Raw genomic sequence first — 15,161 nt, forward strand, 5'->3', positions numbered from 1 at the left:
TTTACAACACCAAGTTCTGTAAGTACACAATAGATGGGAAAATACTCAGACACTTACTGATGCTTGGTAATAGATCTTTTGGCATATCTCCCATTGTTTGGCATTTTACAGAATCATACATACTTTTAATAGTATAGAAGTGACAATGTTCAATTTTAAGTAATTACGACTCCTAGTATATGAAGCAAATGATAAGACCAATAATGTAAATTTAAAGCCATTTTTTGCTTCTGGTAGTTTTAATTCCAATGTAAGTGCTTCTACATCGAGATAACTAACAAGAGATACAAGGATCAGAATAACATTGCATATATTTTATATTCTTGTGAAGATACTACTAGAGATTTTATTTACTTTAAATGTAAAACTGTTTATATGTGAACTGCTGTCTTACTTATTGAGAGTTACAATGTCATAAAGCTGAATAGAGAAAGACCGGCTATGAGAGCAAGAGATCACCTTTAAGGGAAATCCCCTATTGCTCTTAATCTGTTGGTTTTCTGATAGTGGAGAATGCTGGGTGCTCTGACTGTCTACATCACTGGAGGCTTCTACTGTCAAATTTTTTACTATGACGTATCAACAGAAAACAGTTTTGCAACTTCTTGCTGCCTGCTCAGTCAGTTTACTAACTCACTACTGGTTTCTTGAGATGTTTAGCAAGATTTAAAAAAACATGACCCTGTTGCTGCTGTATTCCCACCCTACCCCCCCCAAAAAAAAAATCACTGCTTCTCTTTTGCATTCATAAGAGCATAATTCTGTCCTTAAAGAATTTCAGGCCAATAAATGTCTAAAGACTCAATCACATGTAAGCAATCCTGACATACAAGCAGAATCCCTCCTTTGCATATTGCATGTTTAAGTCTAGTGCTTTATCAAGATTCTATTGAAACTCCAATTAAAGCAGGAGGAAGAGGACTGCTTGAAGAAAAATTCTAAGAAATATAAAATAGTTACCTTGCATCTTTGGTTTAGTTACATATCACTAGTGAAGATGTTACCACTCCAGTCCCAAGCACAGAAACAAAAAACCCACTGTATTTAATAGTTTCAGTCCCGTAAGAATTCAAATCCTTGCCTACCTGATATGCCATTCTTGCTGGTGTTCAATAAAGCTACAGATGCTGCAGAAACTCTTTTGTTATTCACAGTCTGCCCTGGTTTCCTTGAGGTACATTCTTCACTATCACTGTCCTGGAGATTTAGTAGCCTTGGCTGAAAACACTGCAGTCGACATGATCTGATATTGCTTAGTATTTCAGAAAGGGACAGTCTGTTTTCACAACGTTTATTGGAAGCATTGGTCCGTGAAAAATTAGAAGAAAAGTCTAAAGTCTGGGAAGAGCTTGAAAAACTGTTCAGCATTTCCGGGTCTATCTGCCTCAAGACAGGATCATGTTCTGTAGATATTCGGTCCATTATAACCCTGATTAAAAAAATGGAAAAAAGATGTTAGTTTAATTCTCTCTTTCTAAATACTCTTATCCTTTGAAGGGTAACAAAGTAAGAACAATGCAATTGTACCTTCCACCCCTGCCAACTCGTCTTCTCGCAAATCCTATACATCTTCTTGGAATTGTAAGGGTTGTAAGGCAATGCCTGAACCTCAGTTTGTCCAATTCTGCCAATTCTGAATTTTCATATGAAGAATTAATTTGGTCCAAACGAGGCTGTAAAGAATAAAGAAAAGGCAATTTTGCATTCAGTGGTTAGGTTACTGAACTATTTTAGAATGTGCAACACAGTATTAAAAATACTGAAGACATCCACAGAGTTACCACTGGATTCCGTCCTACTCAGACAGGTTCATCCGGCCCACTACTTCCATCTGCTAACGGCTCATCTGACATTTTGTCAGAAGGTATAAAGGACAGGGAGCGATTCTTTCATTGTCACAGCCTCTGAGTTTCAGGCTCTTAGTAGCCCATGGATTACCTGCGTGAAAGGCTGCATCTTGACTATGTTTTATAATCAGCTGGTGACCTACCCTTCACAAATTTGTCTAAGCCTTTTAGTAAGGGGTCAGTAGGGTAAAAGCTTTTGTCTGTAAAAATATATAAATAAAACAGTTATCAACAGAAACCTCCTAAAAGTATATGCACAACTCCAGTGTTAAGTATCACCCTATAAAAGAATACTTTTAGTACTTATTGTGACTAAAGAAATACCCAGGCGGCCTGTTCATTTATCTGGGATCCCACTGAATCAGCTGTACAAAGCAGTGACAACAATTCCCAAGTCAGACAACGTGGAACTTAAATGCGTAGATATTTTTCAAAAGGGGATCCTAAATTTGCAGTTTAGCCTTACTTGTGAAACCCATACTGCCAAGGGTAACAGATGCTGATCTGCACGGTCTTTGTTCGATACACAACATTCAATTACCAGACCCTGATACCCTGACAGTGTATTTGCTGAATCAGCTTACCTTAGAGTAGTTTTATTACTCCATGAAAACCTTCTTTATAATAAAACTCAAAGCTGCATAATCTTTACAAACAAAAATGCTGTCTGAAATGCCTTATGTGACAGTCATAAATATTCTTTAAAATAATTGATTTTCATGATCAAGTGAAACCTACAGCAACAGAAGTGCTACAGGTTCAATTTACTTAAAGAGATAAACAAAATGTAAATGGCTTCAGGAGTTAAAAATGCAGCCTAACATTAAGCCTCTTAAATAACCTGTTTCTAAAGAGCAATAGAAAAGTAACAGAAAATAACCAAAACGTGAGATTTCAGTCATCTTGACTTATTTTGGAAAAGTTAACTCGAAGACAAGGAAAAGAAAGCATTAATTCTACACAAGAGAGAAGCCTGCAATGATTTCAAAATACAGTTTTGACCTAACTCCACAGAAAACCCTTAACAGGATAGACCTCTCCACTTTCACATCAAAATTTACTCGGTGCCCCAGCAGAATCTCTCAGCAGGCCTGAGAACTGACACAACCAGCAGCTAATGAGCTTTACAAGCTGGAAAAAAAGATGTGTTAGGAAAAGCGAGGGAGCTGGGGGGAGTCATTCCTTTTTGGCAATGGCTCAATGGGGCTGCTGACAGTGTATTATATTACCTTTAGGTAATTGGAATAGGCAAGGAGAAATATTCTTGTGAAAAAGTCAGACTTATTTTCTTTGGTTTCACCAAATCATCAAGGCTTTGATAGTGAAAGTGGGAAACAGAAGAACTGTTATATTAGCACTAAAATAAAAATGACAAAGCTAAAAAAGCCACATTACATCCAACAGCAGATAGCTTACAGCATAATACTGGCATCCTGCTCTTCTCCTGAAAGCACAAGGTCCATCAGGATCATTTTCCTCTTCTGCTTCTGATATTGGTGAGGGTACCTAAACCAGAAAATAAAGTCATTCTTCCAACTACCATATGTATATAATAATACGCATGTATTAAAAAATTTAATATAACTAATTAGCTCATATAGTAAAAATATTTTTTATACTATACAAGTTTATATAATATGAATTGACATTTATATAATAAATACAATCTTCTCTGAAACATAGCTCAGAACATAAAGGGAAAAATCAAAATGCAACTGTCTTACATATAAATCAGCCGTCCAACAGTTATTTTCTATTTCAAACTACACTGTCCAAATTACAGGTAGTTGAGTTTTTCATTTTCTGTAGGCTAAAATTTTATAACACATTATTACCTGCGGGAACTCATCTTCATCTGAACTGTGGAAGTCATACTGTTTAATATCACTCTTGTTGATAACAGGCAAGGGCTCAGCAGAGGGCTGTTGAGGAGTTACCACACACTCTATTTTAGGTTTCTTTAGATACTTCTTCTTTTGACGGACAACATCTGATACCTCCTCCTTTAGAGATGAATGATGAGGATGCTGTTTGTGAAGAACACACAATATTTCAGCAAATGAAGTAATTAATCTTGTTTCTTCATCTTGTGCTTTAGAAAAACATTACTGCTCATCTTGCAGAGCCTCTCAACACGCAGCATTTGCGGACAACTTCAGACACACAATGCAAAATTTATTGAAAAGATCTGAGAAACCCCAAAACTTGCCTCTAATTGTCTTTAGAGATGTTTATTAATAAACTGAAAGCTTTCAAGCTACATGACTAAGTTAAAAAAAAGGCAAGGAATCTTTTAAGTACACTCAGTATATTGTAATTGGAAATCTTATTCCGATTATTTTCTTAAGCCTCAGTTTCCTACACCAATCACTTAAAATTTTCTCAACTGCTCAAAACTATTCACAAGAAACGTTTTGTTTGCTGTTTCTTGCATTGTTCCCATCTTTTGTAAGATTTAATGCTATTAGTTTTTACACTATTTTTTTAAGGTTTTGCTGACATAAGTCCTCTGAAGCAAGCAACTCCAGTAATATTAAACTGTTCGCTTGAACAAAAATGCTTTTAAACTTCAAAGCTCTCAAATTAGAAAGATTACTTTTCCTTCCAAAATTTTCAATTAAAGAGTAAAAGCCATTGAAGTTTTTAAAGCGTTTTAATTTTCCCCACATTACCACTTTTCAATAGCTGACTAAAACTAACTCCAGTGACAGAACTGAGCCGCATAACCGGAGATGAGAAACAGAAGGCTGAACAAAAGAGAACCAAGGAGAGGGACTTGTATCACATTCAGTGACCACTGGGTGTCGCAGGTGCTAAATACAAACTTCAAAAGGTGCTCAACTCATAACTTGTATTCCAGATTCTCTCTCAAAAAACACATCTTGATCTGAATGTGTGTGATTACACACTAACAGCCATCAAGTCACACAGACACAAGTGAAAACAAGCTTACAACTAATACAGTCTCATAAAAGTGAGCAGAAACACTAAGAATCCAGTAGTTTGCTACAAACAAGTGATATAGCATGTCTCCATGCAGGTTCTTCCTGTACTTCATTTCATTCCCAATGTGCTCACGTATTCTATACCTACTAAACATAAAGCTCTCTACTTACAGCGAACTAAGAAAGCTAAAAAAAGTCCTAACACCAATAAACAATATGTAACCCCCATATAATCTACTACATTCTTACATATTGAAAATGTAAGATGACACTGTAGCAGGAAAAAGGTGACTGCTAAGTAATTGTTTCACAGTCCACAAGAGAATTTAAAGAAAAAAAATACACAACCAAAATACTGAAGAATAGCTCCTGCGCTGCTACACCCTCAAACCACATGGCATAAATACCTTCCTAATGAGAAATGTACGTGCCTCCATAATAACTCTACTGCTATTACAAATTCCATTAAATGGTTTTAAAACCAATGTTGCTCGCAACATTTTTTTTGTTGCTTGCAATGAGATACAGCAGTTATATTCTTCAGTCTGCAAATGTTACCAAAGATCACTTCAACAGTTCAGAATAGCTTCTGGAATCCTTGAGCATTCTAGCTGTAAGCCAGCAATCAGACTCTTTGCTAATCAGTATTCACGGACAACACTACCAGAAAAATTCAGTGCTCTAGTCTCCTGTCAGAGGGAAAAGGAAAAAATAACTCCCTCGCAGTCTTGAGGTCCTGATTCCCATGTAAAGCATCCATGCTTACATCATCTTAAAATGAAATGGACAGAACTGTGAAAAACAAAGTGACTACTACAATGCTGCTGTTTGGTGACGCAGGCCAATTTTAAAACTTACCTGAGAAAGAACAAACACTAAACAAGCATAACAGATTGCTAGACAGTCTTCCAATGCATACATCTGCAGGGTATGTCCAGAATAACAGGTAACAACTGACTTGCAGCAGAAGAAAGGTTACCTTAATTTTACATTCTTGAACTTTGTGATGATTTCCATTATGAAGGGTGGATGGAGTTGTGCTCATCTCTTTTTCAGGTCTGTTAAGCTTCACTTCATTGAGGATTTCACCTCCGTAATCACCTAAATGGTACCTTCAATTAGGAAAAAAAAACGTGATTAAAAGTGTAATAGTGCATTTCCACTGAGAAATGTCTGAAGACCAAGTAACAGGCTGCATAAAACCCTTCTGTTTTAGCTTCTAAACTCTACAGAGCAATGTAAGCCTTCAGCCACACGTTTGCTGAAGACTAGCATCCATACAGAAAAAAATTACAGGCGGTGTCTTCCAACTTATTTAATGAAAATGAAGGCCTTAGCATTATAGATGACTTTATACAGACAATTTCAAAGTTTACCTTTTCTCTACAACTTCCAATGTTAAATGCAATAGCTCGCGTTTTGTTTTCTCTCTTCTCTTAATCATCTCCAAAATTGTTATGGCTCTGCTAAACTCTCTTCTCAATTTCAACATCTTCTCATAAGATGCTTCATCATTCTTTCGATTCTATTGAAAGATTAAGGAAACTTCACATCAAAAGAAAAACCTGTGAGGCATAACTAGCGACAATTTTGAAAACACACCATACTGCTGCTGCACGTGAGAATCAACAGTACATTCACAGAAGAAACTTTTCATAGCACATAACCTCGCTGGTAGATGCCACAAAAAGCAAAGGAAAACCAAGTTTTAGGATTAAGTTGAAGAAGAACTCTTCACTCATTTTCCCCATGCCTACTCCACTCAGATAAACTACCACTGGTTTGGTAGGTAGTCAGAACAGGGAATTCAGGACTTGGTGCCTAAAGCTTTTTCCACTTTGATTCCGTACACTGTCAGGTTGTGTGCACTTATGTACAGATTTTTAATTACTCAACATTTTCGAATCAGTCTTTGCCATTCGTATCAATTCATGCTACATGCTACAAACACAAAACCTGAATTGATTACTAGGTGGTAAATGGAAGAGTTTTCCTCTCTTCCACAGAAGTCTGCAAACCTATCAATCGGCCTTTGATTTTCAGCTTTCTAGGAAATGGACAAATTGTAAATTGACATAGAAAACTGATAGATAAGAAATTGACTGAAATTCACTACATCGTTTAACAGGTTTGAACTTTAGGTGGGCCATCTAGTATTGCAGCTCTTAATACAGACAAACAATCAAATCAATTAACCTTGGATAGCAAAGGACTGATCCTGCCATATGCTGGCAAGGAATCAAATAGTTCCTACAGGATTTAAAACAACGTTACCTTTCTTGTCTGCATCTTCTCAGTTCTCCTCCGAAAGGCAACATAAGGGTCGTTGTTGGTGGAGCCATCCCTCTTTTCTTGTTTGATTTGAGGGATGAGAGATGGTCCTCTGCAATTCTTACGCTTTCTTACCCAGTAGTCATATACAGCCTTAATAAGGTAGTCATCCTCATTTAGCAGCAATTTAGCTTCCTGAAGTGTTACAAGCTAAAAGACAATATTCAGAAGGTGCAATTGAGATGGGATAGGCAAGAAGAAAGTCTTTCATGTGTCTTCTACGCTTCCTAAATAAACTTAACCCTTTTCCAGGAAAAGAGAGGAAAGGAGAAAAGAACACTGATCTAAATCCAAGTACTTAAGCCGCCAGTTGGTCTTCCTAACTTAGTTCCCAAGCTTTTCTGGATCAGCATCGTCAGCACTCAGAACCTTTCATACAGGTCTAGAAGGAATGTTGGGCATACTGACAAAAACTATTTTGTTTCTCAAGCTCCAATAGCCTGGAGGAGTTGTTTTTTGTCTTACCATTCCTATCACAGAGCTCAGGTAAGACCTAGTCAAAGTCAGCTGAAAATTTCTGCAGCCCAAGAGCAGAAAAAGAAGCCACACGCTGCAATCCCTTAAGTTAAACAGAAAAAACTACAGAAGTCCCATGAAAATTTCTTATATAGAGAGGGATTTCTCCTTACACACCTTCAAAAGAGGCTATATTGTAAGGAGCAATTATAATGCTTCATGTACACATACGGTCTTTTATTTATTCCCCCAAACGTACACTTTCTGGTGTAAGAGCTCTTCGACGCCCTGAGAAATAACTCCACATTCTGTCATGTAAGTTTGAAGTAACTGATCCTTCAGATGCAGCTTCCGAGCAATTTTTTGGATTTAAGACCCTTCTCCACACAACGGTCTCCTGTAACAGCTCAGGAACTGAGGACTAAAATACTGGCACCCTTCTGATAAAATAACTGGCAACACGTGCTTGCTCCGAAAGCAAGGAAACCAGCCTCTGAGTCTGACCTGGAGAACGACTTCCTTTCTTGCATCGCTGCAGTTTATACCACAAGGGCCCAGTCTTCAACCTTTTGCTTCACTGTCTGTGCATCTAAGTCTCTTACCTTCAACTGAAGTCAGTGCCTACTGTACCAAGTGAAAGGAAAATAATCTGGATTCTCATATACATTTATAGAGAAATCTGCACACCCACCAACCACTACCAGCTTCTCTCATGCCAAAGCAGGTAAAAGTAGACGGTTTTTAAGTTGTCTTCTTGTAATGTATTATGATTAGGAATTAAAGTTTAATACCAACCCCCACCACCACACATGCACCCACTCACCTATACTCCTGCTCTCCACTTATTTTCCTAAGTTAGCAGTACGAGACAGCAATGAAATTTCTGTACATCTGCAGACTCGCACAGACATACTTACCAACTTAGCAGGAAATAAAATGAACTGAAAAACAAAAAGCAAACTAAACCAACCAAACAGAAAAACAGAACCGCCCCGCCAGAAATGAGAAATAGCTGAGCCACTTCTTAACACAGCAAGATACCTGACTAGAACTGGCTTTTTCAAGTCTGTCGATCATTATTTCAAACTGCAGTGGCTTGATTTCCATCTTCCGATTTAGTCTGTTCAGTAAAGTTTCATCCTCAGAGTCCATATCGTAATCTGGCTGTTCATTGTCCAGATTAAAGGCTGAAACAAAAACACACACAAAATAAGTGAATACAAAAGCATGCATCTGACAACCAGAAATCAAAAGCCATCCATAAAATCAGCAGACCTCTGCCATGACACTTCTCTTTACACTAAAAAGTGTCCCCATATAGAACTAAGACAGTGTTTAGAAGTTTCTTGTCTTTGGCTTCCTATACGAGGGGAAATCAATGAAAGCTCATTTTCTTTTAATGCAGCTTGAAGGGGTGATAGGAAAAAAGCTTTACTTCCAAAGATTACCAAAGGGGCATACAAATTTTAATATCTCCCTGCACAACAAAAGCAAAAGTGCTTTCTTATGCTGTTACAATACAGGTCCTCCATAATATCACAATAAGATTCTTAACAATTAAGACAATTTTCAGTCAAATCCCATACTCAGAGAAAGGTACTTAAATGGAAATTCCAATACAATTTCAGATGCCCGTTTTTAAGTAACTCAACTAAATTAAATTATTAAAATATTTAGTAGGCTAAAATTAAATAATACAACTTGTGTAACAAAGTGTAATAATGCCAGACCAATCCTGTTGGAAGACACATTACTTTTTCTCCAAAAGCAACTCAACTCTAGACGTAGAACCTGAATCTTTCTCCATGCTCTTCAAACAGTACGTTCCTGACTTTACAGCAAAGCTCTTATCTTTATTACAGATTGCCCTAGTCATTCTCCATACTTAGGCAAAGTTCCTGGTCCTACGAAAAGCAGAAGGAAATCATCATTCAGATAACATAGCAGAAATTTTGTTTACACGAAGTATGAGAAAATCCTATACAACAACATCTCTTATTAGGTGCAATTGATGTTTCATATAAAACTACAAAGGGTGAAACGCTAACTCCAACACTTCAAATAATTACTGCACTAACAGCAGTGAAGGCTTGTTGAAATATATGCTATTTGTACTGGACCACAAACCAAAGCACTATCTTATCTCTATGTTCTTAAGTCATGGCTGTATCCGAGTGTCAGCTTAGAGAACAACTCTGCTACCAAGCTTCCTGGTGCACTTTGAGGGGACCCAGGAAACACAAGAATCAACAGAATGATGCTAAAAAAAAACATTTAAAGCAAACATTTAAAGCACCTGGCCTGGACAGTCAGTTACAATGAAGTAAGCAACGCATTCCTTCCACACCTCAGGCCAGCCCAAGACCACTCTGCCTGTATTCCAATGCAATGTGTTAGCTTTTACCACTGGCAGCGTGTAAAACGATCTATTTGGCTTTGCATGGAAACTGATGAGAGGCACTCACAGAGCCAGACACAACTGAGAAGTGCTGGGACGCGATCCCTTCCCATTTTCAGCTGTCAACTGCTACCTCCCAGAAGAGGCGGTGCTTCACTGTACTAATTCTGAGAACAACACTTACTCAGAAGGCTTCACCGGCTAAACACACACTGTAAACATGGTCTAAAAATAGATTTCAAGAAGAAATTAATACTACTACCGCGATCTGACTGTGTATTGCATGGAATCATTAATACTATAACTCGATAAAGTTGCTGTGCAGATTCTGTTCAGACACGTCCCACTGTCCCTGGGTACGTGACACCCAGTTCTCCCGCTGAACATCGGCAGCCGTGTATCAGATTCACGCTACAGCTTACAGCATTCAGGTCCTGTAGCTTCAGTGGGAGAAAACTACAGCTTTGAAATAGGAACTGACCCACAGTATTCATTCTTTAAAAGCAGAGCTCTGTAAAGCCACGTTGAGAAGCCTCTGAACCCCGTGCCTAAATAACACATCAAATCAACTTAACTTCCTAAATAAGTTAATTGCTGATAAAGCCTCAGCTATATTAGCAGTCATTATTGAGACTTTATGGATTAAAAAAAATAAAGTGCTGAAAAACAGGAAAAAACTGTAATCCTTAAAAACCAAAACCCCTACGCCCTGAATTTCAACTCCACGAGAATATTTTGACATAATCAAAGTGACAAGACACAGAAGATAAAAGGTATCCAGTATGCACTTGTCAGAAGCAAGTTACATCGAATAAAACCAGTCTCATTCTCCTCTACAAAAGCACCCAGGTACTGTTAGAGCAGTACTAGCCCACGACACACACGTCCTGCTTTTTATACCTCCCAGCAATGTTCTCTGGCTTGCGAGTAGCATGAGAAGCACTGCAAGCACAAGAACAGCAGGTTAACGGTGCTGAAGCAATGGAAACACCACTTGTATTCCATCTCCTGGTTCACTGCAGGCCACAAAACCTCAGCTACCTCCTGGAAGCCTGCAAGTCTCACGAAATGCAGGCTTCCTCCTGCTTCACGCACTCAAAGCGGACTTTCTACCTCCCTTCCTCCTGGTGGTTCGTGGGGCTGACTGGATGGATCAAGTTTTCCTGCTCCAACGCTTCTGTGCTCTTCCACGCTGCACCTTTCTGTAGGGTGCTGAAAAAAGGTGCTTCGGTGATCCTATCGCTAAACCTCACCTCATATAAATGTTCAAAACTTGCTGGCTTGCTAATTGCTGTTGCAAAACTACCATCCTACCTTACATCCTCTGCCACTGTAACCACTCCTGCCAGCTATACCTTTCGCAGAGGGATTTGCTTTTGTTTACACGAGCTCCCTAAGTACTGAGTTTATACTAACCTACGGAAATGGAATTTGCTTTAAAGTCCAGTTACGTGAAATAGGGTTTAACATAACAAAATTATCTAATTGAATTTACTTAACTAATTAAGGCTGTGGTTCAACACTCATTTTAGGCTGACCTAGGTGAGTTACCACTCAAACAAGCACTTCCACGAGCCTTCCCTCTCCAGCGAGCTACACATTGCTCCACCTTCCTCGTGCTGGCACCAGCAGTCCCACGATGAGCCAAGACAGCAAGCTGATAGATCCAGACGGCCACCAAAAACCAGATAGGCTTTCTGCCAGCTCACTTCCCCGAGCTGGCTCAGCTGAGAGCACAACTTCCACCAGGAGGGTGCTGGCAGTAAGAACAGAGCAGGCTGTGTTTACTCTGATGGCATCAAATCATTTGCTGTGGGTTAGCACAGGTCATGGTAATTATATCCAAAGTAGTTAACAAAGCAGCAAAACACCTCCTCAACGGCAAGGCTGTGGCACCTGACCAGACCAGGGCTTCTAACGCTCCCCACCTGCACCAGAACACCTCTGCCAGGCAGCTATCATGCAAATACCCACTTTACATGGCCACAGTCTGAACAGGTCCTGTTACAGCAGCCTCTAAAAATGTGGAATAATTCTTTATCATAGGTAGTATTACTCCCCACCACCACTTCTTTTTTAAATTATTAAAATATTAATTTACATGCGAAGGTTCCCCTCCGTTCTGTTTTCTCACGCCCCCCCTTATAATCAGTTTTTAGTTTTACACTTAAAGAGAAAATCTGGGGAAGGGACACACGGACTGAGTAGCCTGACCCATCAGAAAGTAAGCCCAAACATACTTTTATGCCAGGATTTTTTGGATCACTTTCACAATCACGTAGAGGTCAAGCCCCAACTTCAAATCCTGAACTGACCACAGCCACCGCAAATGCATCTGTTAAGTTACTGCATGCCAGCTTGAAAACGGTCAGCATGTCTTCTCTTCTATTTAACGCCACTTCAAATGATCATGTGGGCCTTCCTGTCACACTGGGGTTTGAACCAATCCAACCCTAAACACAACACAAGTTCCATGATACAGAAGCCTGCCCACTATTGAATTTCGTTTAGAAAACTGACAAGACTTCCAGCTCATGAAGATATTAATTTGCTCACCCATATCCAGTCAGATCCGTTGGACTATGACAGATGTATCTTCCATACAGCATTTCTAGTCACGTGCATATACACACATACACCAAGCACATTTACATACGTTAACAAAATACTTTTTGCTCTTCCTATTGCCATTAGCAGCACCAGATTTCTTAAACATACTCAGCTTTAATTCTAGGATAGCTACAACTCTCTCTGTTGCTTATTAGCAATTTAAAATGCATCTCCACGCTACTAAAACTACAAACATCCAGGGAAGATTATCAATCACACTGGCATAATTAGAATAGTTCAAGAGTTTTGTTTCATGTTCAGTTCAAAGCCACCCGCCCTAGTGCCTCCCAGCTCCACGAATGCCTAGGATCCAGGCCAGCTCAGGAATTTCATGCCTTACTTTTCTCTACTTCGAGCTAGGGGTACAAATGAAAGAATTATACTAGTAAAGACAAAAATCTTCAGCTATCGGATGGGCTGCAAAATGATTTACTTGTTATTTGTTCGTAATAACCCCAAGTATGGAATACAGTACAGCCTCTTGGCGTCTGGCAGTTGATATAACTCACACCACAACAGCAAGTGTTGTTGCTCTTTGTGCTTCTAGCATTAGAACAGAATTTCGCAGCAGTTACCGTAGCATAAAGCAGCTTTGTATCACACCTACCGCAACCAGACTATGTGGGAAAAGTTATCCTAAAGCACTAGCTGATGCTTATTTTCAGCTCAGATACCTTCTGTAATTCTGTCCAGAAAGGCTGTGAATCCTAACAATACAAAGTACAGTTTGACACAATATCTTTAACACTTTTGAACAGATTTGTTAACAGCATTTACAGTGTTTCTGGCACCGCCCAAACAATAAAACACTTCCCTTATTTAGCAGCTTTATTTCAGTTTAGTCAACCTGCCTCGCTTTGCAGGTTTTTCTTCTATTATTAAAAAGAGAAATACTTAAATTCCTTTAGCTCGCTTCTCACATTACCGGTATGATCTCTAGTATACCAGGGAGAACCCTGAGCATGTTATTTCCAAAAGTCTCCTTAGTTTGCAAGCATATGGGAAAAAAAGGAGACTTCACCACGCTACTGAGAAATGATGCAAGGACCTTCAATATACAGCGGGGTTTGGGTTTAAGTATCTTTGCCTAACTTCAAGTTCAGTTGCATCTCCAAAAAGAAGGCGGCATGCAAACATAAAATGCTTTATCTGCTCAGATCTACATGTAGATCAACAGCCTGCTGTTGAGGCAACTAAAAAAGGGCCGAACAGATGCTCACTGCCGTCTGGAAAGATGAAGTTGGATAACATCACTACTGCTTGCACAAAACCCCAAAGCAGCGAGAGGAGTGCACTTGCTGTTCATGATGCTTTAGCACACCCATCAGTAGCCTTTCCAATATGACTAAGAAACAAAACCATGAGTCAGTGATAAGAAAACCTTCTCAAAAACTCAGTACCGAACTTGTGCTTCACCATAAAGGCCAACAAGCCACTGCAATAACTGCACCGAAGGTTTTGCTGCAGAGATGAACTCTAGGGGAAGTCCAAGTCCCCAGGCAAGCCCCTAGAACGACATGTCCCAGAGGACAAACATGATTTGCATGCCAAGCAACAACTGAGCTACTGAAATACAAATATTGTGTCACTCGTCAGCTGAACCTCCAGAGACCGCTGGGGTTACTTAACCAGGACTTCAGATCATCAAAAACCTAGGGAGCCAAATACTTCCAAAAAAAAAAAACACCTCCTTTTACCTATAAAGTAAGTTCAGAGTTCCCTACAGAAAGGCAACACACCGAGAAAACACACTGCTACCCATAGCACATCCAGTAAAGTCAGGCATGCTATAGTGAATAGCTTCAATTTCAGTTGGCACAGCTGAAACCAAACCTTCAAAAACCTTGTTATAATCAGTAGAATCAAGGCTGATTTCATTACAAAACCTCCTCTATTTAGTTCATCCCCATTTATACTGAACTTTTGAATTAAGAGATTTGGAAGTAACTTTTGAGTTGACAGAAGACAAGGCTTGCCAGCTACTGTAATATACAGTAACAGCACAGAGCCCATAAACAAATACCTTCAGGAAAAAAAAACAACAAAAACATCTTTACCCTTAAATTCCTCCAGAACTTTACAGAAGAAATTGGAATTTACATATATAAATCCCCCTTGGACTTTTGAGTTTTTGAATACGGTAGCAACATTACCCTCAAGACAGTTTGAAGATATTAATTGTAATTAAAGGGAAAAAAACATTCTTTAACTTACGTTGAATGTGAATGAACTGCTTTGGTTGCTTAAACTCTCCTTTATACAAACGATTGTAATAGTTGACATTGCTCTCTGCTTCAGGAACTGGGATAACCATGCTCTCTTTCTTTTCTCTGAAAACTTGTTGTGCTGAGATAGCCCGTTGCAAATGATGTTCCTGCAAAATAAAAATAGTTTATTTTGAAAAAAATCAGCATCTAGAAGCACGTACACAGACATCCTACTCTCCTACTGTTTTCCTGATGTCCACACAAGACCCAGCTAAAAGAGTTCAGTCTTCCCTGCATTTTAGAGGGCAGCAGGATGCTCGCTTCCAGGTTAGTGACAGAAGATGTGTTCTCCATCACTTCGCATAGC

The 15,161-nt window shown here is 39.0% G+C and overlaps 1 protein-coding gene across 2 annotated transcripts in view; it reads right to left on the bottom strand.

The window, feature by feature from the left end:
* Positions 1-15,161, bottom strand: part of EPC2 (enhancer of polycomb homolog 2) — a 41,277-nt gene that overhangs the window by 10,616 nt on the left and 15,500 nt on the right. Inside the window, exons 1-10 of one of the 2 annotated variants that reach the window (XM_083842697.1) lie at positions 14,802-14,927; positions 9,357-9,483; positions 8,621-8,766; positions 7,067-7,273; positions 6,169-6,317; positions 5,772-5,904; positions 3,683-3,874; positions 3,264-3,353; positions 1,528-1,673; positions 1,086-1,429 (exon numbers count right to left, since the gene is read on the bottom strand). In XM_083842697.1, coding sequence (XP_083698823.1) covers positions 1,086-1,429; positions 1,528-1,673; positions 3,264-3,353; positions 3,683-3,874; positions 5,772-5,904; positions 6,169-6,317; positions 7,067-7,273; positions 8,621-8,731 — 1,372 coding nt within the window. In that variant the 5' untranslated portion in view covers positions 8,732-8,766; positions 9,357-9,483; positions 14,802-14,927. Of the gene's footprint in view, positions 1-1,085; positions 1,430-1,527; positions 1,674-3,263; positions 3,354-3,682; positions 3,875-5,771; positions 5,905-6,168; positions 6,318-7,066; positions 7,274-8,620; positions 8,767-9,356; positions 9,484-14,801; positions 14,962-15,161 lie in introns of those variants that run through there. The other variant, XM_083842696.1, reaches the window with a different exon arrangement.

This window comes from Anser anser, assembly GCF_964211835.1.
Source record: "Anser anser genome assembly, chromosome: 6".
Classification (NCBI taxonomy): Eukaryota; Metazoa; Chordata; class Aves; order Anseriformes; family Anatidae; genus Anser; species Anser anser.